At 43.3% G+C, this 23548-nt stretch overlaps 1 protein-coding gene across 2 annotated transcripts in view; it reads left to right on the top strand.

The window, feature by feature from the left end:
- The first annotated feature begins 498 nt into the window (after positions 1-498).
- The window catches only part of RAD51C (RAD51 paralog C), a 43947-nt gene continuing 20897 nt past the window's right edge, over positions 499-23548 (top strand). Inside the window, exons 1-6 of one of the 2 annotated variants that reach the window (XM_030923393.1) lie at positions 522-711; positions 1295-1326; positions 2876-3134; positions 4645-4811; positions 12248-12381; positions 18134-18265. In XM_030923393.1, coding sequence (XP_030779253.1) covers positions 1305-1326; positions 2876-3134; positions 4645-4811; positions 12248-12381; positions 18134-18265 — 714 coding nt within the window. In that variant the 5' untranslated portion in view covers positions 522-711; positions 1295-1304. Of the gene's footprint in view, positions 712-1294; positions 1327-2875; positions 3135-4644; positions 4812-12247; positions 12382-18133; positions 18266-23548 lie in introns of both variants that reach the window. The other variant, XM_010376831.1, reaches the window with a different exon arrangement.

Genomic DNA, 23548 nt, shown 5'->3' with positions numbered 1-23548 from the left:
TGGCCCACAATCCCTCGCGAGAGCGGGAAAAGCAATGGCGCGGCGGGGGAGAGGGGGCGGGGGTCAGAAAAGGGGGACGGTCAGCGGGAAGAGCCAAGAGACTGCAACTCTACCATGAGGACGCAGATTACTCCTAATTCCCTGAGCTTTTCACACCAAAATAATGGTAACTGGCCAGTGTGTGCTCGTTACACTCACTACTCCCACTCGAGATCATTCCTATTAGTAACTCCGAGGCTTCACCTAACAGGCCACAGTGGAGGCAAGGAAATGTTGTGTGCAGAACCCACTGGGCCTGGCTGTCCATCCTATGATCTCCGTCCATCGTTTTACAGTCAGGGTGTACATTTGATGGGGAATCTCTAAATGGGACTTTGGGGAATCATAACGGAATAGTGCACAAGTGTGAAAATTTACAAGCCTGCGCAGAGCTGCAAGGCCCAGAGCCGCGTGCAGCCAGGCCACAGAGCCGGCCCCTTCCGCTTTACGTCTGACGTCACGCCGCACGCCCTGGCGGGGGCGTGCGCAGTTTGGCTGCTCAGGGGTTGGCCCCTGAGCTCGCGCGACTGCGCGGCAAGACGTTTGGCTTTGAAATGCAGCGGGATTTGGTCAGTTTCCCGCTGTCTCCAGCGGTGCGGGTGAAGCTGGTGTCTGCGGGTTTCCAGATTGCTGAGGAACTCCTAGAGGTGAAACCCTCCGAGCTTAGCAAAGGTAATGACTCCTGATGGCAAGCTGAGGCACACCGGCCGCCGTCAGCGCCGCCTCAGTCTTCATTCTCTCGCCTCGGGCTTCAGCCCAGTCTCCGTTAGATTCTGCTGCCTCCCACGTCCGCGTTTACAACGTGAAACAGCTACTCGACTCCACTTACAAGTTGTCTGAATGGTTAGGAGAACTGTGGTCGTGAAAACATTTACTAATTGCTTTTCCTCTGGCAATGCCTGCTGAATGCTTTGAGGATTGTCTCATTTAACCCTCAACCTGCTTAGGAGTAGATTATTTTATTCAGTATATTATTTTATTCAGTATATGGATGAGAGAACTGGTATCTTGGGGAGGTTAGGTAACTGTTCATGCTAAGTGGGTTAGGAAATGGTGGAGTCAGAATTGGTTGTCTAATTTTTGCTGTTCCAAGATCCAAGGGGTAAGGGTTAAATTTCAGAAATGCAGGTTTTGTGTAGGACTAGAGACACTAAGAATGGGAAAGGAGTAGAATCCCTGGAATATTGAGGAAGCGGTAGAAAGAATATTCTCCTTTTGCGTAATTCACTGAAACACCCAAAACCTCATATTCCAGAGCACTGCAAATGGGAACCACTGCATCCCGAGGTATGCAAATATGAAGCTGGCGTGGTCACTCGTTGTGCACATTACACTATGACATGTCCAGACCTGTGCTATTGACTGAAGATGGAACAGAATTTTAAATGACTGCCCTTAATGATGGAAAATACGGAGGTTTCGATTCGCCTCTAAAGAATAAGTCTTGGAGACCCAATCTTAACTGTTTAAGTCATACCGCACGCAGACTGTGTCCCCCAAAATTTGATGGGCTCTTTTTTCTTCAAGTTGGTTTTTCAAAGAAGAAATGTGAGACTCTGAATAATAATAATCACTAACAACTGTTGACCATTTTGGACGGCCTTGATATTCTACCAAGCTTTTTACATGTATCGTCTCATTCCCATTTTATAGAAGAAAAAAATCTGAGCAAAAAAGAAAAAGTGAAGTAACTTGCCCAAAGTCACACAGTAGGTGGTGCCAGGATTTACAAACCCAGGCAATCTGATTCCAGCATTCAGGCTCTTGAACTGGATAGGATTTTCATTTCCTAAATTCTGTCAGCACCATTGTCTTTTATTAGCCCCGTATTTATGGCTCATATTCTTACCAGATCAAGCACTGATAAACTGATACGTGATGTCATCCTCACCATTATTTCTTCACCAGCTTGTTTTGTAATTGCCATATTCTCTTCTCAGGCCATACTGTCAGATGGGTGAAATTGTGTAGTCGAGGACGCATAAATGTATTCTTTAAAATGCTTATGCATTGGAATATTCTCATTAGTTTGGAGTGATATATGAATTTTTTACATTAGTTATTTCCATGAAAAGTTTTTATTATAAATAATATATGCATATTTGCTTCTTAAAGTTGTACCTTGTAGGCAGTTAAAAAATCTGTTTTCATTCTCATCTGAAAAATAATTTGTATACCTTATGAGAGCAAGATAATTATGGCTTCATAAGACCAAAAGAGATAGTAAAAGTGTAGTAATAGTGAGTACATTTTTATTTCTGCTTCCTGAGACACTTGTAGGTACTCAGAAATGCTTTAGTTGAATTGTTTCTGAGGTAATAGGTAATTCTTTGTGTGATGACTAAGGCAACAAATGCCTTTATTAAGCTGAATTTTTTTTTTTTTTTTTTTTTGAACTGAAGTCTCACACTGTCGTCCAGGCTGAAGTGCAATGGTGTGATCTCTGCTCACTGTAACCTCCACCTTCTGGGTTCAAGCGATTGTCCTGCCTCAGCCTCCCAAGTAGCTGGGATTATAATGCGTGCCACCACACCCGACTAATTTTTGTATTTTTAGTAGAGACGGGGTTTCACCATGTTGGCCAGGCTGGTCTTGAACTCCTGACCTCAGGTGATCCAGCTGACTCAGCCTCCTAAAGTACTGGGATTATAGGAATGAGCCACTGTGTCCGGCCAAACTGAAAAATTAAATGGTTGATAGAATGTTGCATTTTTATGTTTCTCTACTCCTAGCATCACTCTTGTCTAAAAATTAAAATTAATGAAGACAAGCCATTATTATGTTACACTTTTAAATCTCTGAAATTAGGGTTCTTTTTTTCTTATTTTACTTTCAGAAGTTGGGATATCTAAAGCGGAAGCCTTAGAAACTCTGCAAATTATCAGAAGAGAATGTCTCACAAATAAACCAAGATATGCTGGTACATCTGAGTCAGGCAAGAAGTGTACAGCACTGGAACTTCTTGAGCAGGAGCATACCCAGGGCTTCATAATTACCTTCTGTTCAGCACTAGATGATATTCTTGGGGGTGGAGTACCCTTAATGAAAACAACAGAAATTTGTGGTGCACCAGGTGTTGGAAAAACACAATTATGGTAAAATAAAGTGTTCTCCTTTTAAGGGTGGGTTTAATAACATATTATGAAATCAGTATTTTATACTGTTGGTTTACAGTCAGGAAACCAAATAAGGTATGTATGTGCTGTTAATTTTAAGTGTATATGTGCATTAAACAAAAATTAACTTACTATTTGTGTTACTTCAGTATCCCTTCTTGATAAATTGATGCAATTATTTTGATGTGAAAAAAATGTTTCTTTTGCAAATTGTAGTGCAGTCTTAAGGTTAAACGGTAAGTTTCTGCTTTGTTCATTTCTGAGACTATATTTGAAAGTCAGATGTTTGAAAGTAGATTTATGGCTGGGGTAGTGGCTCATGCCTATATAAATCCCAGCACTTTGGGAGGCTGAGGCAGGAGGATCACTTGAGTCCAGGAGTCTGAGGCCCGTCTGGGCAACATAGTGAGACCTCGTCTCTACTAAAAATGAAAAATTAGCCAAGAGTGGTGTGCCTGTGGTCTTAGCTACTTGGGAGGCTGAGGCAGGAGGATTGCTTGAGCCGGGGAGGTCGAAACTGTAGTGAGCCTTGATCACATCACTGTCTGGGCAGCAGAGTGAGACCCTATCTCAAAAAAAAAAAAAAAAAGAGGCTGGGGGTGGTGGCTCACACCTGTAATCCCAGCACTTTGGGAGGCTGAGGTGGGCGGATAACGTGAGATCAGGAGTTCGAGACCAGCCTGGCCAACATGGTGAAACCCCATGTCTACTAAAAATACAAAAAATTAGCCAGGCATGGTGGTGCACACCTATAATCTCAGCTACTCGGGAGGCTGAGGCAGGAGAATTGCTTGAACCTGGGAGGCAGAGGTTCCAGTGAGCTGAGATCATGCCGCTGCACTCCAACTTGGGTGACAGAGCAAGACTCTGTAAGTAGATTTATGTATAATAAGGAGCTCCATTTTGAGAGGCCTGGAAATAATTAAAATATCCTTAATTGACCAGGCATGGTGGCTCATGCCTGCAATCTCAGCGCTTTGGGAGGCCAAGACAGGTGGATCACGAGGTCAGGAGATCGAGACCATCCTGGCTAACACGATGAAACCCTGTCTCTACTAAGAAATACAAAAAATTAGCTGGACGTGGTGGCGGGCGCCTGTAGTCCCAGCTACTCGGGAGGCTGAGGCAGGAGAATGGCATGAACCCGAGAGGTGGAGCTTGCAGTGAGGCGGGATCACACCACTGAACTCCAGCCTGGGTGACAGAGCGAGACTGCATCTAAAAAAAATAATAATAATAATAATAATAAATAAAATAAAATGTCCTTAATCTTGGTTTTATAGGCATGCCCTCCCCCAATCCAGTTGATTCACATATGGTCAATTGGTTCACATTATATCTGGAGTCATGAAGAGTTAGACATTTCTGTTGCCTTGGGGAGCATATTTGCATTTATAAAACTTAAGTGGTACCTAACTTGTTATCTGGAGTTTCAAAAACACTGCCTTAGATCATCATGATGATTTGGTTGTCATCTTTTTATTGACAGTATGCAGTTGGCAGTAGATGTACAGATACCAGAATGTTTTGGAGGAGTGGCAGGTGAAGCAGTTTTTATTGATACAGAGGGAAGTTTTATGGTTGATAGAGTGGTAGACCTTGCTACTGCCTGCATTCAGCACCTTCAGCTTATAGCAGAAAAACACAAGGGAGAGGGTAAGTTAGCAAATGATCCTCTTTTCTTCTGTATTAGTAAAAGTAATTTGCATTTGTGCCCATCTCAGACCTCAGCAACAGACCATTTGGAATGTGAAGCCTAATGACTTGACCGTGAACTAGTGTTAAACTGTTCTACTACTGTTGCAAAATGAGAAATGCCCCAGCCTGGACTGGCTTTTTTTTCTTCCCCTTTTATGGCCCTCACTTCTTCCTGTAGGAGCTTTGGGACAAAACCTATGTATGTATTTCAGTCATCATACTGCATCTTATCAGGTGTAATTTAATGGTTTTGGACACCTTAATATAAGCAACTGTTGTTAAAAGCGTTTCAATGTATAATAACTTCCATATTGGTTTTCCAAAAACCAAAGTAGCTTTGAAAACCACGTCTGAGGCCAGGTGCAGTGGCTTATGCCTGTAATCCCAGGACTTTGGGAGGCCGAGTCGGGTGGATCACCTGAGCTCAGGAGTTCGAGACCAGCCTAGCCAACACAATGAAATTCTGCCTGTACTAAAAATACCAAAATTAGCCAGGTGTGGTGGCACATGTCTGTAATCTCAGCTACTCAGGAGGCTGAGGCAGGAGAATCACTTGAACTCGGGAGTCGGAGGTTGCAGTGAGCCCAGATTGTGCCGCTGCACTGCAGCCTAGGCAGCAGGGTGAGACTACTCTGTCTCTTAAAAAAAGAAGAAGAAAAAAAAAAAGAAAACCACGTCTGAAATGTTTGGATTGTTAAGCAGATTGACTTGGGGGCTTTGATTATATAGCTGATTTCATAACTGCACCAATTGTTAAAGTGTTTGGGAGGTGTTTTTTGGTGCTTGTTATGTGAAAATAAAGTGACTGTAAAACAGTTTTTTGTTGCTGTTTTTTGAGACGAAGTTTCGCTCTTGCTGCCCAGGCTGGGGTGCAGTGGCACAATCTCAGCTCACCGCAACCTCCACCTCCCAGGTTCAAGGGATTCTCCTGCCTCAGCCTCCTGAGAAGCTGGGATTACAGGCATGTGCCACCACGCCCAGCTAATTTTGTATTTTTAGTAGAGACAGGGTTTCTCCATGTTGATCAGGCTGGTCTCGAACTCCTGATCTCAGGTGATCCTCTCGCCTCAGCCTCCCAAAGTGCTGGGATTACTTACGGGCGTGAGCCACTGCACCCGGCCAATCTTTTTTTTCTTTTCCAAGACAGTCTTGCTCTGTCACCCAGTTTAGAGTGCGGTGGCGTGATCTCGGCTCACTGCAGCCTCCACCTTCCAGGTTCAAGCGATTCTCCTGCCTTAGCCTCTTCCTGAGTAGCTGGGATTACAGGCATGTGTCACCAAGGCCAGCTAGTTTTTTTTTTTTTTTTTTTTTGAGACAAAGTCTCGCTCTCTCGCCCAGGCTGGAGTGTAGTGGCGCAATCTCGGCTGACTGCAAGCTCCACCTCCTGGGTTCACGCTATTCTCCTACGTCAGCCTCCCTAGTAGCTGGTACTACAGGCACCCGCCACCATGCTTGGCTAATTTTTTTTGTATTTTTAGGAGAGACAGGGTTTCACCACGTTAGCCAGGATGGTCTTGATCTCCTGACCTCATGATCTGCCTGCCAAAGTGCTGGAATTACAGGCATGAGCCACTGCACCCGGCCACGCCCAGCTAATTTTTGTATTTTTTGTAGAGACGGGGTTTCACCATGTAGGCAAGTCAAGTCTTGAACTCCTGACCTCAGGTGATCTGCCCACTTTGGCCTCCCAAAGTGCTGGGATTACAGGCGTGAGCCACTGCGCCCAGCCTGAAACAATTTTTGAAAGGTAATTTATAGGCCGGGTGCAGTGTCTCATTCCTGTAAACCCAGCGCCTTGGGAGGCCTAGGTGGGTGGATCACCTGAAGTCAGGAGCCATGGTGAAACCCCATCTCTACTAAAAATACAAACAATTAGCTGGGCATGGTGGTGAGTGCCTATAATCCCAACTACTCAGGAGTCTGAGGCAGGAAAATCGCTTGAACCCAGGAGGTGGAAGTTGCAGTGAGCCGAGATGGCGCCACTGCACTCCACTCTGGGCGACCAAAGTGAAACTCCTTCTCACAACAAAAGAAAGGAAATTTATATTCAAGTTCTTACCCTTTCAATTACTTACAAATTAAATGGCTTATGGAGTGACTGTTTTCTTTTTTATTTATTTATTTTGAGATGGAGTCGCACTCTGTTACCTAGGCTGGAGTGCAGTGGCATGATCTCGGCTCACTGCAACCTCTGCCTACTGGGTTCAAGCAATTCTGCCTCAGCCTCCTGAGTAGCTGGGACTATGGGCATGTGCCACAATGCCTGGCTACTTTTTTGTGTTTTTAGTAGAGATGGGGTTTCACCATGCTGACCAGGCTGGTCTCAAACTCCTGACCTCATGATCTGCCTGCCTTAGCCTCCCAAAGTGCTGGGATTACAGGCATGAGCTACGGGTTTTCTTTTTCTTTGTTTTATTTATTTTTTGGATGTGCGGTCTTTATTCTTTCCTCTAGAAGTTTAAAAAAAATGCTTTTCGTAAGATTTCCTTTAAATGAGTGTAATCAGCTGGATTTTTTTTTTTTAATGAAGGTACTAAGTGTCCCATTTTGCTGATGACTGGCATGCTTACTGAAAAGCCCTTTGGGCCCTAGCAGAATATGCCACCCCAAAATATGCCACTTTGGCATGAGGATTATTTTGAGCTGAAGGCAATTGAGAAGAAATAGATAAATCTGTCTACCCTTCCTAAATACAGGACATAAATGTACAGAAGAGTCCCATTTTCCCTCTCTTACCAGGAAGACAAAGGTTAATCACCGCAGACAACTTTAGACCGTTATCAGCGTACATAACAAATTTTACTAGCTATCTTGTATCTCCAATTAGTTTCAATATTTGCTGCCTTTAGAGACTCATGGTTCTTTTCCTTTGTCTTGTTACTTCTCTAAAAATTTATTGTACCTTGGGGAAGATAAGCTCAAATCTTTTTTTTTTTTTTTGAGATGGAATCTGGCTCTGCTGCCCAGGCTGGAGTGCAGTGGCGCAATCTTGGCTCACTGCAACCTTCACCTCCCAGGTTCAAGTGATTCTCCTGACTCAGCCTCCCAAGTAGCTGGGAGCTGCGAATACAGGTGCATGCCACCATACCTGGCTAATTTTTGTATTTTTAGTAGAGACAGAGTTTCATCATGTTGGCCAGACTGGTCTCAAACTTCTGACCTCAAGTGATCCTCCTACCTTGGCTTCCCTAAGTGCTTGGATTATGGGTGTGAACACCTGTGTCCGGCCCCAAATCTAACCAAACTTTTGAGTTACTAATTTCTGGACTTCCCTGTGTTGTTACATGCACTATGCACAATTAATAAACTGTTTTTCTCTTGTTAATCCATCCTTTGTCAGTCCGATTTACAGGGCTCCAGCCAAGAAACCTAAGAGGGTGGCAGCAAAAAAATTTTCCTTCCCCTATACCTTAAAGCTACCCATGCCACCATGTGTGTTTGTATTAATGTCTTAAAACCTTATCATAAATAGAGTAAGTAGGCCGGGCGCGGTGGCTCAAGCCTGTAATCCCAGCACTTTGGGAGGCCGAGACGGGCGGATCACGAGGTCAGGAGATCGAGACCATCCTGGCTAACACGGTGAAACCCCGTCTCTACTAAAAAATACAAAAAACTAGCCGGGCGACGAGGCGGGCGCCTGTAGTCCCAACTACTCGGGAGGCTGAGACAGGAGAATGGCGTGAACCCGGGAGGCGGAGCTTGCAGTGAGCTGAGAGCCGGCCACTGCACTCCAGCCTTGGTGGCAGAGCAAGACTCCGTCTCAAAAAAAAAAAAAAAAAAAAAATAAATAAATAAATAAATAAATAGAGTAAGTATAGCACTGGGATGTAAAGTTTTTATTTTTATTTTATTTATTTATTTATTTTTTAAGACAGAATCTCACTCTGTTGCCCAGGCTGGAATGCAGTGGTGCAATCTCAGTTCACTGCAAGCTCCGCCTCACGGGTTCACGCCGTTCTCCTGCCTCAGCCTCCCGAGTAACTGGGACGACAGGCGCCTGCCACCATGCCTGGCTAATTTTTTGTATTTTTAGTAGAGATGGGGTTTCACCGTGTTAGCCAGAATGGTCTCGATCTCTTGACCTCGTGATCCACCTGCCTTGGCCTCCCAAAGTGCTGGATTACAGGCGTGAGCCACCACACTTGGCCTAAAGTTTTTAAATGATTGATATGAGATTGATTAAGTTGTCATTGTTTGGGTGAAAATTTGACTCTTGTTACATGTATATTTGCAATAGGAAATATTTTCTATTCTAAAATATAGCTTCTTGTTTTTTGAGAGTTAAAATTTAAGTACATTTTATTTTTAATATTTTACTTTTTTCGAAACGGTCTCACTTTGTCACCCAGGCCGAAATGCAGTGGCATGATCACAATTCACTGCAGCTTTGACCTCCCTGGGCTCAGATGATCCTCTGACTTTAGCCCGCTGAGTAGCTGGGGCTACAGGTGGGCACCACCATGCCCAGCTAATTTTTTTTGCATTTTTTAATAGAGACGGAGTTTTGCCATGTTGCCCAGACTAGTCTTGAATTCACGGGCTCAAGAGATCTGCCTGCCTTGGCATCCTAAAGTGTTAGAATTACAGGCATGAGCCACCGTGCCTGGCTAAGTACATTTTAAAATGCAGTAACTGGCCGGGCACGGTGGCTCATGCCTGCAATCCCAGCACTTTGGGCGGCCGAGGCAGGCAGATCATGAGATCAGGAGATGGAGACCATCCTGGCTAACACGGTGAAACCCTGTCTCTACTAAAAATACAAAAAATTAGCTGGGCGTGGTGGCGGGTGCCTGTAGTCCCTGTAATCTCAGCTGCTCGGGAGGCTGAGGCAGGAGAATAGCATGAACCCGGGAGGCAGAGCTTGCAGTGAGCTGAGATTGCGTTGCTGCACTCCAGCCTGGGGGACAGAGGGAGACTCTGTCTCAATAAAAAAAAGAAAAAAGAAAAGAAAAAATGCAGTAACTCTCTTGGTTTTTCTCTGAAATATATGCAAAACCAAACTGTTTTGTTTGTTTTTCTTTTTTTCTGAGACAGAGTCTTGTTCTGTCGCCTAGGCTAGAGTGCAATGGTAAGATCTTGACTCACTACAACCTCCGTCTCCTGGGTTCAAGCAAGTCTCCTGCCTCAGCCTCCTGAGTAGCTGAGATTACAGGTGTGCACCACCACACCAGGCTAATTTTTATATTTTTAGTAGAGATGGGGTTTCACCATGTTGACCAGGCTGGTCTCAAACTCCTGACCTAGTGATCCACCCACCCAGCCTCCCAAAGTGCTGTGATTACAGGTGTGAGCCACTGCTCCCGGCCTCAAACTGTTTGTTTTAAACATCAAAGCCAAGAAAGATTTTATATAATTGTTGCTAGTTAAATATCAAATTGTACTACAGCATTCAAGAGAAAAAATGCTTCATTTGAACATTTTTTCGTAACTTTTCTTTTTCTTTTTTTTGAGACAGAGTTTCATTCTGTCACCTAGGTTGGAGTACAGTGCGGCTATCACAGCTTACTGCAGCCTTGACCTCCCAGGCTCAAGCGATCCTCTCACCTTAACCTCCTGAGTAGCTATGACCACATTTGCATACTACCACACCTAATTTTTGTATTTTTTGCAGAGATGGGGTTTTGCCATGTTGTCCAGGCTGCCATTAACTCTTAATTTGTAGTCCTAAAGAAAAAAGAAAGAGAAACTTCCATTATGTTATTTCTGTTCAATGAAGCCAGTGACTAGAAATATGAAAAGGCAGGCATTAAAATACTGGTTATATATGTTTATAAATAATTTTACATTGCCTAATATGTAAGGAAACAGTGTAAAATGTGAAAGTAAAAGATCAGGTTGGGTGTGGTGGCTCATGCCTGTAATCTCAGCACTTTGGGAAGCTGAAGCGGGCAGATCACTTGAGGTCAGGAGTTCAAGACCAGCCTGGCCAACATGGTGAAACCCCGTCTCTACTAAAAATACAAAAATTAGCTGGGTGTGGTGGCGAGTGGCTATAATCCCAGCTACTCAAGAGGCTGAGGCAGGACAATCACTTGAGCCCGAGAGGCAGAGGTTGCAGTGTGCCGAGATCATGTCACTGCACTCCAGCCTGGGCAACAGAGTGAGACTTTATCTGGAAAAAAAAAAAAAAATTCAAGGGGCTGGACACAGTGCTTTATGCCTGTAATTCCAGTGTTTTGGGAGGCTGGGGCAGGAGGATCCCTTGAGCCTAGGAATTCAAGGTTGCGGTGAGCTATGATTGTGCCACTGTGCTCCAAGCTGGGCGTCAGAGTGAGACCTGACCTCTAAACAAATTAAGAGAGAGATCACGGTGGCTCACGCCTGTAATCCCAGCACTTTGGGAGGCCGAGGCGGGTGGATCACAAGGTCAGGAGATTGAGACCACGGTGAAACCCCGTCTCTACTAAAAACACAAAAAATTAGCCGGGCGCGGTGGCGGGCACCTGTAGTCCCAGCTACTCAGGAGGCTGAGGCAGGAGAATGGCGTGAACCCGGGAGGCGGAGCTTGCAGTGAGCTGAGATCGCGCCACTGCACTCCAGCCTGGGCGACAGAGTGAGACTCTGTCTCAAAAAAAAAAAAAGGAGAGAGATCAGAAATTGTGAACTGATAGTTTATGGTAATTTTGCTACAGTTTGTCATCTTTCAGTTAAAGAATTTTGTTGGCCGGGCGCGGTGGCTCAAGCCTGTAATCCCAGCACTTTGGGAGGCCGAGGCGGGCGGATCACAAGGTCAGGAGATCGAGACCATCCTGGCTAACACGGTGAAACCCCGTCTCTACTAAAAAATACAAAAAAACTAGCCGGGCGAGGTGGCGGGTGCCTGTAGTCCCAGCTACTCAGGAGGCTGAGGCAGGAGAATGGCGTGAACCCAGGAGGCGGAGCTTGCAGTGAGCTGAGATCTGGCCAGTGCACTCCAGCTTGGGTGACAGAGCGAGACTCCGTCTCAAAAAAAAAAAAAAAAAAAAAGAATTTTGTTATACAAAGGAGAACATTTTGTTATTAAAAAGTATTATTTTCGCCGGGCGCGGTGGCTCAAGCCTGTAATCCCAGCACTTTGGGAGGCCGAGACGGGCGGATCACGAGGTCAGGAGATCGAGACCATCCTGGCTAACACGGTGAAACCCTGTCTCTACTAAAAACACAAAAAATTAGCCGGGCGAGGTGGCGGGCGCCTGTAGTCCCAGCTACTCTGGAGGCTGAGGCAGGAGAATGGCGTGAACCCGGGAGGCGGAGCTTGCAGTGAGCTGAGATCCGGCCACTGCACTCCAGCCCGGACTACAGAGCAAGACTCCGTCTCAAAAAAAAAAAAAAAAAAAAAAAAAAAGTATTATTTTCTTACAATTGCCAGCACATCCAAACAGGTAAAACTAATTAAGATTGTTTTGTTGTTTCAGAACACCGAAAAGCTTTGGAAGATTTCACTCTTGATAATATTCTTTCCCATATTTATTATTTTCGCTGTCGTGACTACACAGAGTTACTGGCACAAGTTTATCTTCTTCCAGATTTCCTTTCAGAACACTCAAAGGTATGAGTCAGACTACTGAAATGTAACTAAACAACAGTTTTTTGAGGTGTTTGATAAGCATGAAAAAATAACCAGTACAATAGCATAAAATCAAAGTCAAAGCCAATTGAGAAGACCTCTTCCTTCCTTGACCTACAATTTATTTATATTTATATTTGTTTTGTGTATGTATATGTATATGTATATGTATATGTATATGTATATGTATATGTATATATAGTTTATGCCCAGAGTAAGAAATTGAAATAATATAGAAGTTTCATTTCCAGTAATAGTGGAATAGCTCCTGTCAAACCATATTGTATAGAAAAGTATGAAATGAAAAATAAAAACTTCCTTGTGCTACTGTTTTCTAGTGCCTCCCCCCAAAGTTGATCACTATTGACCAGGTGCAGTGGCTCATACTTGTAATCCCAGCACTTGGGGAGGCCACGGTGGGAGGATCACTTGAGCCCAGTAGTTCAAAACCAGCCTGGGCAACATAGTAAGACATTGTCTTTACCAAAAAAAAAATTAACCGTGTGTGGTGTAGCTGTAGTCTCAGCTACCGAGGGCTGGGTGGAGCAGGGCTGAGGTGGGAAGATTGCTTGAGCCCAGCAGTTCAAGGCTACATTGAGCTACCATGCCATCATGTATCACCTTTTTTTTTTTTTTTTTTTTTTTTTTTGTAGAAATGGTGTCAACTCCTAGGGTTAAGCAATTCTCCCACCTCGGCCTCCCAAAGTGCTGGGATTATAGGCATGAGCCACTGTCCCTGGCCCTTTGATTTTGATAAACATTATCAGTGACAAAGATTGTCCTTGACTGAACTTGGCCCCATCCTGTCTTTGGCCTACCCAGCCCAGTCTTAGCAAAGAAACCTGCTAAGCTTCATAGAGAATCCCTCACATTTGATAGTCTGAGCACATTTGATATCTGATCACGTTCCTCATTCCCCACCTTTGATATTTAAATCCTTGGCCTGCCTTTATTTTGTTTATTTTTTTTTTTTAATTTGATGGAGTCTTGCTCTGTTACCCAGGCTGGAGTGCAGTGGCGCGATCTTGGCTCACTGCAACCTCTGCTTCCCGGGTTCAGGCAGTTCTCCTGCCTCAGCCCCCCAAGTGGCTGGGATGACAGGCATGCGCCATTCTGCCCTCCTAATTTTTTTTTTTTTTTTTTTTTTTTTTTTTTGTATTTTTAGTAGAAACAGGGTTTTGCCTGTTGGCCAGGCTGCTCACGTGGCTGGCCTGCCTTTAGTAAGAATCCTGTTTGGTCAGTTTAGCAAGAATTTCCCTACCCTTGATGTCTCACTGTTAGTAATTGTTCATCCACTGACTCCTTCACCTTGCTCTTGGTTGTGAATCCCCACTTGTCTTTGTATTCTGATTTGAACCCAATCTCTCTCCCCTATTGTGATACCCCTATTGGAATAGTCTTGAATATGGTCTCCTTACTGTTTTAAGAAGTGTTAGAATAATTTTTTCTTGAACACAAATCGCCCTTCAGAAAGATTGCACCAATTTCTACTCTTACTGACAATATATGAGAATGCCTATTACCCATCATCCTGACCTTATGAATATTTTTGCCAGGATTCTGCGTGGAAAATGCCATCTCTTTGTTATTTTATTTATTTATTTTAATTAATTAATTATTTTTTTTTGAGATAGAGTCTTGCTCTGTCACCCAGCCTGGCTAACATGGCAAAACCCCATCTCTACCTAAAAACACAAAAATTAGCCTGGTGTGTTGGCATGCGCCTGTGATCCCAGCTACTTGGGAGGCTGAGACAGTTCGCTTGAACCTGGGAAGCAGAGGTTGCAGTGTGCCGAGATCCTGCCACTGCACTCCAGCCTGGGCAACAGAGAGACTGTCTCAAAATAAATAAATAAAAATTAAGCAAATAAATACAATAGAAATTAATTTTCTTAGTGTTCTGGAGCCTGGAAGTTCAAGATCAAAGTTCTAGCTGATTCAGTTTCTGGCAAGGGCTTTCTTCCTGGCTTGCAGACAGCCATCTTTTCTCTGTGTCCTCATGTGATAGGGAGGAAAAGAAGGAGAGAGAGTGAATTCCCTGGTGTTTCTTCTTTTTTTTTTTTTTTGAGACGGAGTTTTGCTTTTGTCGCCCAAGCTGGAGTGCAATGGTATGATCTCGGCTCACTACAACCTCTGCCTCCCGGATTCAAGCAATTCTCCTGCCTCAGCCTCCAGAGTAGCTGGGACTACAAGTGCGTGCCACCACGTCTGGCTAATTTTTGTATTTTTAGTAGAGACAGAGTTTCCCCATGTTGGTCAAGATGTTCTCGATATCCTGACCTTGTGATCTGCCCGCCTCAGTCTCCCAAAGTGCTGGGATTATAGGCGTGAGCTACCGTGCCCGGACCCTGATGTTTCTTCTTACAAAGAGGCTATTAGGGTCCCATGTTTATGAACTTATTTAACTTTGATTACTTCCTTAGAAGTCCTTTCTCCACATACATTCACGTTGGGGTTTAGGGATTCAACATACGAATTTTAAGTGGACACAATTGAGTTCCCAGAAGTTTGCCCCGGCCCCTTGCCCCCCCAACCACCACATTCATGTTTTTCTTGTATCTGTTCCATCCACACAGCCCCAAAGGGCTTAACTGGTTCCATCATCAACTCTTAAAAGTTCCAGGCCTCGTCTAAATATTATCTAAATCAGAGATTGGTGAGACTCAAGTTATAATTCATCCTGAGGTGAAATTCCCTTCCAGCTGTGAACGTTTGAAATCAGGCAACTTATATGCTTTCAAAATACAATAGTAGGACAGGCATAGGATGAACATTCCCAAAAGGATTATGGGTCCCTAGCAAGGCAAATTTCATTAGACCATAAGGCTCAAGAATAATCCTTTGCTGGCCAGGCACGGTGGCTCATGCCTGTAATCCCAGCTACTGGGGAGGCTGAGGTGGGGGAATTGCTTGAACCAGGGAGGTGGAGGTTGCAGTGAGCTGAGAATGATGCCACTGCACTCCAGCCTGGCAACAGAGCGAGACTCTATCTCAAAAAAAAAAAAAAAAAAAAAAAAACCTCACCAGAATTGCCCTTAATGTCCATATTTTCAGTATTTCAAAACTTTTCCAGCCTTTGCTTATTACCCAATTTCAAAATCACTTCCACATTTTAGGTATTTGTTATAGTAGTATCTTACTTCTCTCACCCCCCAACCCACCATACCTCATTTCTTTATACTAAAATCTGTTGTGGTCACCTCAGGCTACCATAACAAAATTACTATAGTCTTGAGTGGCTTGAACAACAGAAATTTTATTTTCTTACAGTTCTGGAGACTAGAAGCTCAAGATCAAGGTTCTGGCTGATTGGTCTCTGGTGAGAGCTCTCTCCCTGGCTTGTAGATGGCCACCTTCTTGCTGTGTCCTCATGGGGAGGAAGGAAGAGGAGTGAGCTCTTTGGTGTCTTGTTCTTCAAGGACACGAATCCTCTCAAATGAGGATTATTTGAGAATAATAATTTGAGAAAAATGAGGTTATTCTCATGACCTCATTTTACATTAATTACTACTTTAGAGGCCCTCTCTCTGAATACTGTCACATTGGGAGATAGGGCTTCAACTTATGAATATTGGGGAGACACAGAGCATTGGTCATGTGTGGAGTCATGAAAAGTCGAATCAACCTGTGCACACATTCCCAGCTAAGGATGAACAAGGTCATGTTCTGCCTTTTTATATCAGCTGTCATACTGGAAATAAATGTCCTTTTCACAGTCTTTATAATGCCACCTTTTTTTGCATTTTTGTGCTTTTTATTAGTGTTCAACTGTTCTTCATCACTTCGTCCAGTTTTATTTTGTTATAATTATCAGAAATTTCCTTATTCGTGTGTTTGTTTGCATATTAATGGTACTTTACTCCACTAAAACATAAACTCCAAGAGAGCAGGGACCTTCTCTTTTATTTACTATATTCTTCTCTCTTATTTACTATATCATCCCCAATGCCTGGAACAGTAACTAGCATATAGGAAAGGATGTGTCAGTTAAACTTCTAAATGAAGAAACAAATACTCTAAATAAAACGACTTACTTAGACATTACTTCATAAAAGCCTCTTCTTTAATCTAGCCCTTACTAGATAGAAAAAAAAAAACAGCATTGGAGTTTTTTGTTTGTTCACATTTGGATTAGTTTCTAGATGCTTTTTGATTTTGGGATCTTAAGGTTTATATATTGGTTTATTCTTCCAGCCTCACTGGTTTATGTTTTGCTTTGGGAGGGCTTTCTTTTGAAAGGGTTTTACTCTGTCCCCCACGCTGAAGTACATGGCAAGGCTTCACCATGTTGGCCAGGCTGGTCTCAAACTCCTGACCTCATGATCCACCTGCCTCGGCCTCCCAAAGTGCTGGGATTACAGGTTTGAGCCACTGCGCCCAGCCTGAAGGGTTTTTTTTTTTTTTTTTTCAAGAAACATAAAAGGAACCCTGAAAGTAAAATTGGTGTATTTAATTGACAAATTCGTTGTTTTACCAAGACTTTTTCTTTACGCCTTTTCCGAATGTTTTATGAATACTTTAAATGTGCTTTTTATCAGTAAAGACTGTGTACAGTGGCAAGTTATAAGAAAATTATAATTATTCGGCTGGGTGCAGTGGCTCATGCCTGTAATCCCAGCACTTTGGAAGGCCGAGGCGGGCGGATCACGAGGTCAGGAGATCGAGACCATCCTGGTTAACACAGTGAAACGCCGTCTCCACTGAAAAATACAAAAAAATTAGCCAGGCGTGGTGGCGGGCGCCTGTAGTCCCAGCTACTCGGGAGGCTAGGCAGGAGAATGGCTTGAACCCGGGAAGTGGAGCTTGCAGTGAGCCCAGATCATGCCACTGCACTCCAGCCTGTGTTACAGAGCGAGACTCTGTCTCAAAAAAAAGAAAAAAGAAAATTATAATTATTCCTTTTTCTTTTTGAATTACTTTTTTCTTTTCTTTTTTTTTTTTTTTTTTAAGACAGAGTCTCGCTCTGTCGCCCAGGCTGGAGTGCAGTGGCGCCATCTCGGCTCACTGCAAGCTCCGCCTCCTAGGTTCACGCCATTCTCCTGCCTCAGCCTCCTGAGTACCTGGGACTATAGGCGCCCGCCACCACACCCGGCTAATTTTTTATATTTTTAGTAGAGATGGGGTTTCACTGTGGTCTCGATCTCCTGACCTCGTGATCCGCCCACCTCGGCCTTCCAAAAATGCTGGGATTACAAGTGTGAGCCACTGGGCCTGGCCTTTTTTTTTTGAGACAAAGTCTTACTCTGTCACCCAGATTGGAGTGCAGTGGCGCAACCTCTGCTGCCAGGGTTCAAGCGATTCTCCTGCCTCAGCTTCCCGAGTAGCTGGGGTTACAGGTGCCTGCCGCTGTGCCTAGCTAATTTTTGTAGTTTTAGTAGAGACGGAGTTTCACCATCTTGGCCAGGCTGGTCTTGAACTCCTGACCTCGTGATCCACCTGCCTCGGCCTGCCAAAGTGTTGGGATTACAGGTGTGAGCCATCGTGACCGGCCTTTGAATTACTTTTTTAAAGTTGAGAAATTATCAAAGCAGAGTCCGTTTTAACTTTTAGTGATTACTGCAGAAAGTATTGGGTGAACAGCTTTGTGACTTTTCAAAAAAAAGCCGTTCTTTAGACAGTTGGAAATAAAGCCCTGATTTTAAGGTTTTTTCCTGTAATGGACTATGGTTTTTGGATGTCATTTTTATTATTTTATTTTTGATACCAAATCTAATGTTATCTCTTCTGTATTTAGGTTCGACTAGTGATAGTGGATGGTATTGCTTTTCCGTTTCGTCATGACTTAGATGACCTGTCTCTTCGTACTCGGTTATTAAATGGCCTAGCCCAGCAAATGATCAGCCTTGCAAATAATCACAGATTAGCTGTAAGTATTAACTAGTGAAGAGAGTTTTAGAACAAAGTCAAGACAGTATAAAATGTTAATGTCTAGAAATATCAAAATAGCATTTGCCTGACAAATAATACAGACATGCAGTTTTGAGTAAAGTTTCAGTTTGGTTTTGGTTTGTATTAAAAAATTCTGGCCATAAGTGTTAGTTTTTCTGGAAAACAGGCATGATTAATATGTCATTTTTAAAAATGGACTTTGTGGTTGGGCGCAGTGGCTCACGCTTGTAATCCCAGCACTTTGGGAGGCCAAGGCAGGTGAATCATGAGGTCAGGAGTTTGAGACTAGCCTGGCCAACATGGTGAAACCCTGTGTCTACTGAAAAAAAAAAATACAAAAAATTATCTGGGCATGGTGGCACGCCTCTGTAATCTCAGCTACTCGGGAGGCTGAGGCAGGAGAATCGCTTGAACCCAGGAGGCAGAGGTTGCAGTGGATGGAGAACGCACCATCGCACTCCAGCCTGGGCAACAGCAAGACTCCGTCTCGAGCAAAAAAAAAAAAAAGGATTTTGTTTGATAAAGAAGTGCCACCTTTGTTAACTGCAGTGTCTTCTTTGTTTAAATATACTTTGTTTTTCAGGTTAACTCTTCCAATCTCGCAGGTTTTCTTCTACTCTGAGTCTTTGATTATTATGTGGTATGTAATCATAGATTCAGATGGATGGAAACATTACCTAGTGTAAACGACCTAGATGCTTTGAGGTAGAGCTAAATACCTCTTGAAGATTTGAAATGTGAGGAGAGAAGTATGTATCAGTTCAGAAGGGAAGATTTTTTTTTTTAAAGTTTTACCTCCCCTTTAACTACCTGTTCACCATTACTTCCCACCCTGAATCCCCATCTCACCACTGATACAAATACACACATTTGTCTGGTAGTAAGATGTAAGGTCAAACTGCTAAATTTGATTTCTTTGTCTTTGCCTTAATTAGAGAGACCTTAGCGCATACCTGTAATGCATCATATGTAAATAAAGAACTTTCTCAGTAAAATAATTTTAAAGCATACTTTTTTTTTAATTTCCAGATTTTTTGCCATATGCTGAAAAGCATAGTGCCCTGTGTTTGAATTACTTCTTGCTTAAATTAATTCTAATTTAGCCTTTTGTTAGTATCAGTGAAGAGCCTCCAGTAGGGGGCACTCAAGACTAATGGTTTGCATAGTTCATTATGTTTTTATTTTAACAGAAATAGCTTCACCTTTTCTGACTAAAAAAGCAATCCAAACAATAACATCAAATAGTAGGTAGTGTTTAAGAAGAGTGATGTAAATATAAACGTCCTAACATGGAAGATATTTACATATAGGTTACTGAGAAGAAATTTAAGTTGTATATAAAATATATTTAGTGTAATCTCAGTTTAGAGAAAACTTAAAATTATATGTATGCATTTGTATTTGTATATATGAAGAGAATGATCTGAAAGGACCAAAACATTAACAGTGGCTACTTCTTTTTTATTGTTTTTGGAGACAGAATCTTACGAAGTGCAGTGGTGCAGTCAGGGCAGCTTCGACATCCCGGGCTCAAGTGATTCTCTCACCTTGTATTTTTTTTTTTTTTTGTAGAGATGGGTTTTCACCATGTTGCCCAGCTGGTCATGAACTCTTGGGCTCAAGTGATCATCTGCCGGCCTCAGCCTCCTAAAGTGCTAGGATTACATGCATGAGCCACTGTGCCTAGCCTTGGCTACCTCAAAGGATGGAATTTTGTAGGGTTAGGGACACACTTTCCCTTTCTTACTTTATAATTTCTTTGCTTGAAGGTTTTTTTCCCAATTAGCTTATATATAACATGTATGGCTTTTGATAATGTATTTTATAATTTTAAGACCAGATGTGGTAGCTCACACCTGTAATCCCAATACTTTTGGAAGGCCAAAGTGGGAGGATCGCCTGAGGCCAGGAGTTTGAGGCCAGCCTGGACAACAAAGCCTGATCCCATCTCTAAAAAAAAAAAATTACATAAAATAAGAATAATTGGCCAGGCACGGCAGCTCACGTCTGTAATCCCAGCACTTTGGGAGACTGAGGTGGGTGGATCATGAGGTCAGGAGTTCGAGACCAGCCTGACCAACGTGGTGAAACCATCTCTACTAAAAATACAAAAGTTAGTCAGGCTTGGTCGTGTGTGCCTGTAATCCCAGCTACTCAGGCTAAGGCAGGAGAATCATTTGAACCCAGAAGGCGGAGGTTGCAGTGAGCCGAGAGTGCGCCACTGCACTCCAGCCTGGGTGAGAGAGGAAGACTCCATCTCAAAAAAAAAGAAAAAAAGAAAAATTTTAAGTTATGTATGCTTTTTGTAAAAAAAAAAAAAAAGTTCTAAACAATAAAAAATGTAGAAAGCGATTATTCATTACTCAGAGATGGTGTAAATATTGTTGTCTGGTGTAAATATTTTTGCAGAATTTACGCATATACTTACTTTTTAGAAAATGAGGTCATAGACCAGGCGTGGTAGCTCACGCCTGTAATCCCAGCACTTTGGGAGGCCGAGGCAGGCGGATCATGAGGTCAGGAGATCGAGACCGTCCTGGCTAACACGGTGAAACCCTGTCTCTACTAAAAATACAAAAAATTAGCTGGGCATGGTGGTGGGCACCTGTAATTTCAGTTACTTGGGAGGCTGAGGCAGGAGAATGTCGTGAACCCGGGAGGCAGAGCTTGCAGTGTTCTGAGATCGCGCCACTGCACTCCAGCCTGGGCGACAGAGCAAGACTCCATCTCAAAAAAAAAAGAAAAAGGTCATGCCACCGCAGTGGCTCATGCCTGTAATCCCAGCTCTTTGGGAGGCCAAGGTGGGAGGATCACTTGAGCCCATGAGTTTGAGACCAGCCTGGGAAATATAACGAGACCTCATTGCTACAAATTTTTAAAAAAACGTTAGCCAAGCATAGTGGCACGCACCCACAGTCCTAGCTACTTGAGAGGCTGAGGTGGGAGGAGGATTGCTTGAGGCTGGGAGGCAAAGGTTGCAGTGAGCTGAGATCGCACCACTGCATTCCAGCCTAGGCAGCAGAGCAAGACCCTGTCTTCAAAAACACAAAAAGAAATGAAAATGAGGTCATATTATACATGCTATTATGCAAAGCAGTTTTCTGTTTTTCACTTAATATATTGTGAACATCTTTCCATGTACACTACTTTTTTTTCTTCTATGTACACTACTTATAAGTCTGCTTTGCGCTAATAACTGCATAGTATTTTGTTGTTTGACTGTAGCATAGTTTTTTTTTTGTATTTGTATTTGTTTTTGGGGTTTTTTTTTTGAAACAGAGTCTCGCTCTGTCACCCAGGCTAGAGTGCAGTGGCATGGTCTTGGTTCACTGTAGCTTCAATCTCCTGGGCTTAAGCAATCCTTTCACTTCAGCCTCCTGAGTAACTGAGACTATAGGCACACACCACCACACCCAGTCATTTAAAAAATTTTTTGTAGAGGCTGGGCGTTGAGGCTCACACCTATAACCCCGCCACTATGGGAGGCCGGGGTGAGCAGATCACTTGAGGTCAGGAGTTCAAGACCAGCCTGGCCAACATGTTGAAACCTTGTCTCTACTAATAATACAAAAATTAGCAGGACATGGTGGTGCTTACCTGTAGTCCTAGCTACTTGGGAGGCTGAGGCAGGAGAATCACTTGAACTCGGGAGGTGGAGGTTGCAGTGAGCCAAGATCATACCATTGCACTCCAGCCGGGGAGACACAGTGAGACTCTATCTCCAAAATAAATAAATAAATAAGTTTTCTGTAGAGATGAGGTCTCACTATGTTGCCTAGGCTGTTCTTGAACTCCTGGGCTTAAGGGATCCTCCTGCTTCAACTTTCCCTAGGCATGAGCCACCGTGCACAGCCTGTAGCATAGTTTTTTTAACCACCTCCTTATTGATTGTCTCTCTTTTTTTTTTCCTGTTTTAGACAGAGTCTTCCTCTGTCACCCAGGTTGGAGTACAGCGTCACACTCTTGGCTCACTGCAGTCTCCGCCTCCCAGGTTCAAGAGCTTCTCATTCCACAGTCTCCCTAATAGCTGGGATTACAGGCATGCACCACCACACCTGGCTGGTTTTTGTATTTTTAGTAGAGGTGGGGTTTCACCATGTTGGCCAGGCTGATCTCAAACTCCTGGCCTCAAGTGATCCACCCTCCTCTGCCTCCCAAAGTGCTGCGATTACAGGCGTGAGCCACCACACCTAGCCTAGAATAAATTTCTTAAAGTGAAAATATTAAACCAAAGGAATCGATTTTTGAACATTTTGTTTTATATTATAAAATTACCCTCAGAAACTATGCTCCAAAGTATGTCTCTACGACAATGAATGGGAACTCTTGTTTTCCCATATCTTTACCAACTTTGGGTACCAGTCTTTTAATTGATTTATGTCTTTGAAATGGAGTCTCACTCTGTTGCCCAGGTTGGAGTGCTGTGGCTCGATCTCGGCTTACTGCAACCTGTGCCTCCTGGGTTCAAGAGATTCTCCTGCTTCAGCCTCCCGGGTAGCTGGGACTACAGGCGCATGCCACCATGCCTGGCTAATTTTTTATATTTTTAGTAGAGACGGGTTTCACTGTGTTAGCCAGGATGGTCTGGATCTCCTGACCTGGTGATCTGCCCGCCTTGGCCTCCCAAAGTGCTGGGATTATAGGCGTGAGCCACCACGCCCGGCCAGGTACTAATCTTTTAAATCTTTGCCAAATCGATATGGGGAAAGTCCTTTAAAAATATGTTTTTTTTTTTTTATTATTGGCATAATTTTTTAAACAGCTTTAATGACATAATCCATCTACCATAAAATTCATCCTTGCAACATGTACAATTCAGTGATTTTCAGTGTATCCACAGAGTTTTGCAAACATCACCACTGTATAATTTTAGAATATTTCTATCACCCCAAAAAAGAAACCACCTCACAATGAATTTCAGAATATTTAAAATGTTTGCTCCTTCACTGTCACTTTTCAAATCTCATGCAAATTTTTCTTATAGTCAACTATAACTTTGTACCCTATGGAGAAAGTAATTCTGGTTCTGGGAAACACACAGTTCCAGATTTAAAAAAAAAACACAAAACCCTCTTTTCAACTGGGCGCAATGGTTCACCCCTGTAGTTCCAGCGCTTTGGGAGGCCAAGGTGGGTGGATCACCTGAGGTCAGGAGTTTGCAACCAGCCTGGCCAACGTGGTGAAACCCTTTCTCTACTAAAACTACAAAAAAATTAGCTGGTTGTGGTGGTGGGTGCCCACCTACTACTCAGCTACTCAG

Source organism: Rhinopithecus roxellana, chromosome 19 (assembly GCF_007565055.1).
Source record: "Rhinopithecus roxellana isolate Shanxi Qingling chromosome 19, ASM756505v1, whole genome shotgun sequence".
Lineage (NCBI taxonomy): Eukaryota > Metazoa > Chordata > Mammalia > Primates > Cercopithecidae > Rhinopithecus > Rhinopithecus roxellana.
This window is presented reverse-complemented; position numbering and strand designations above follow the sequence as displayed.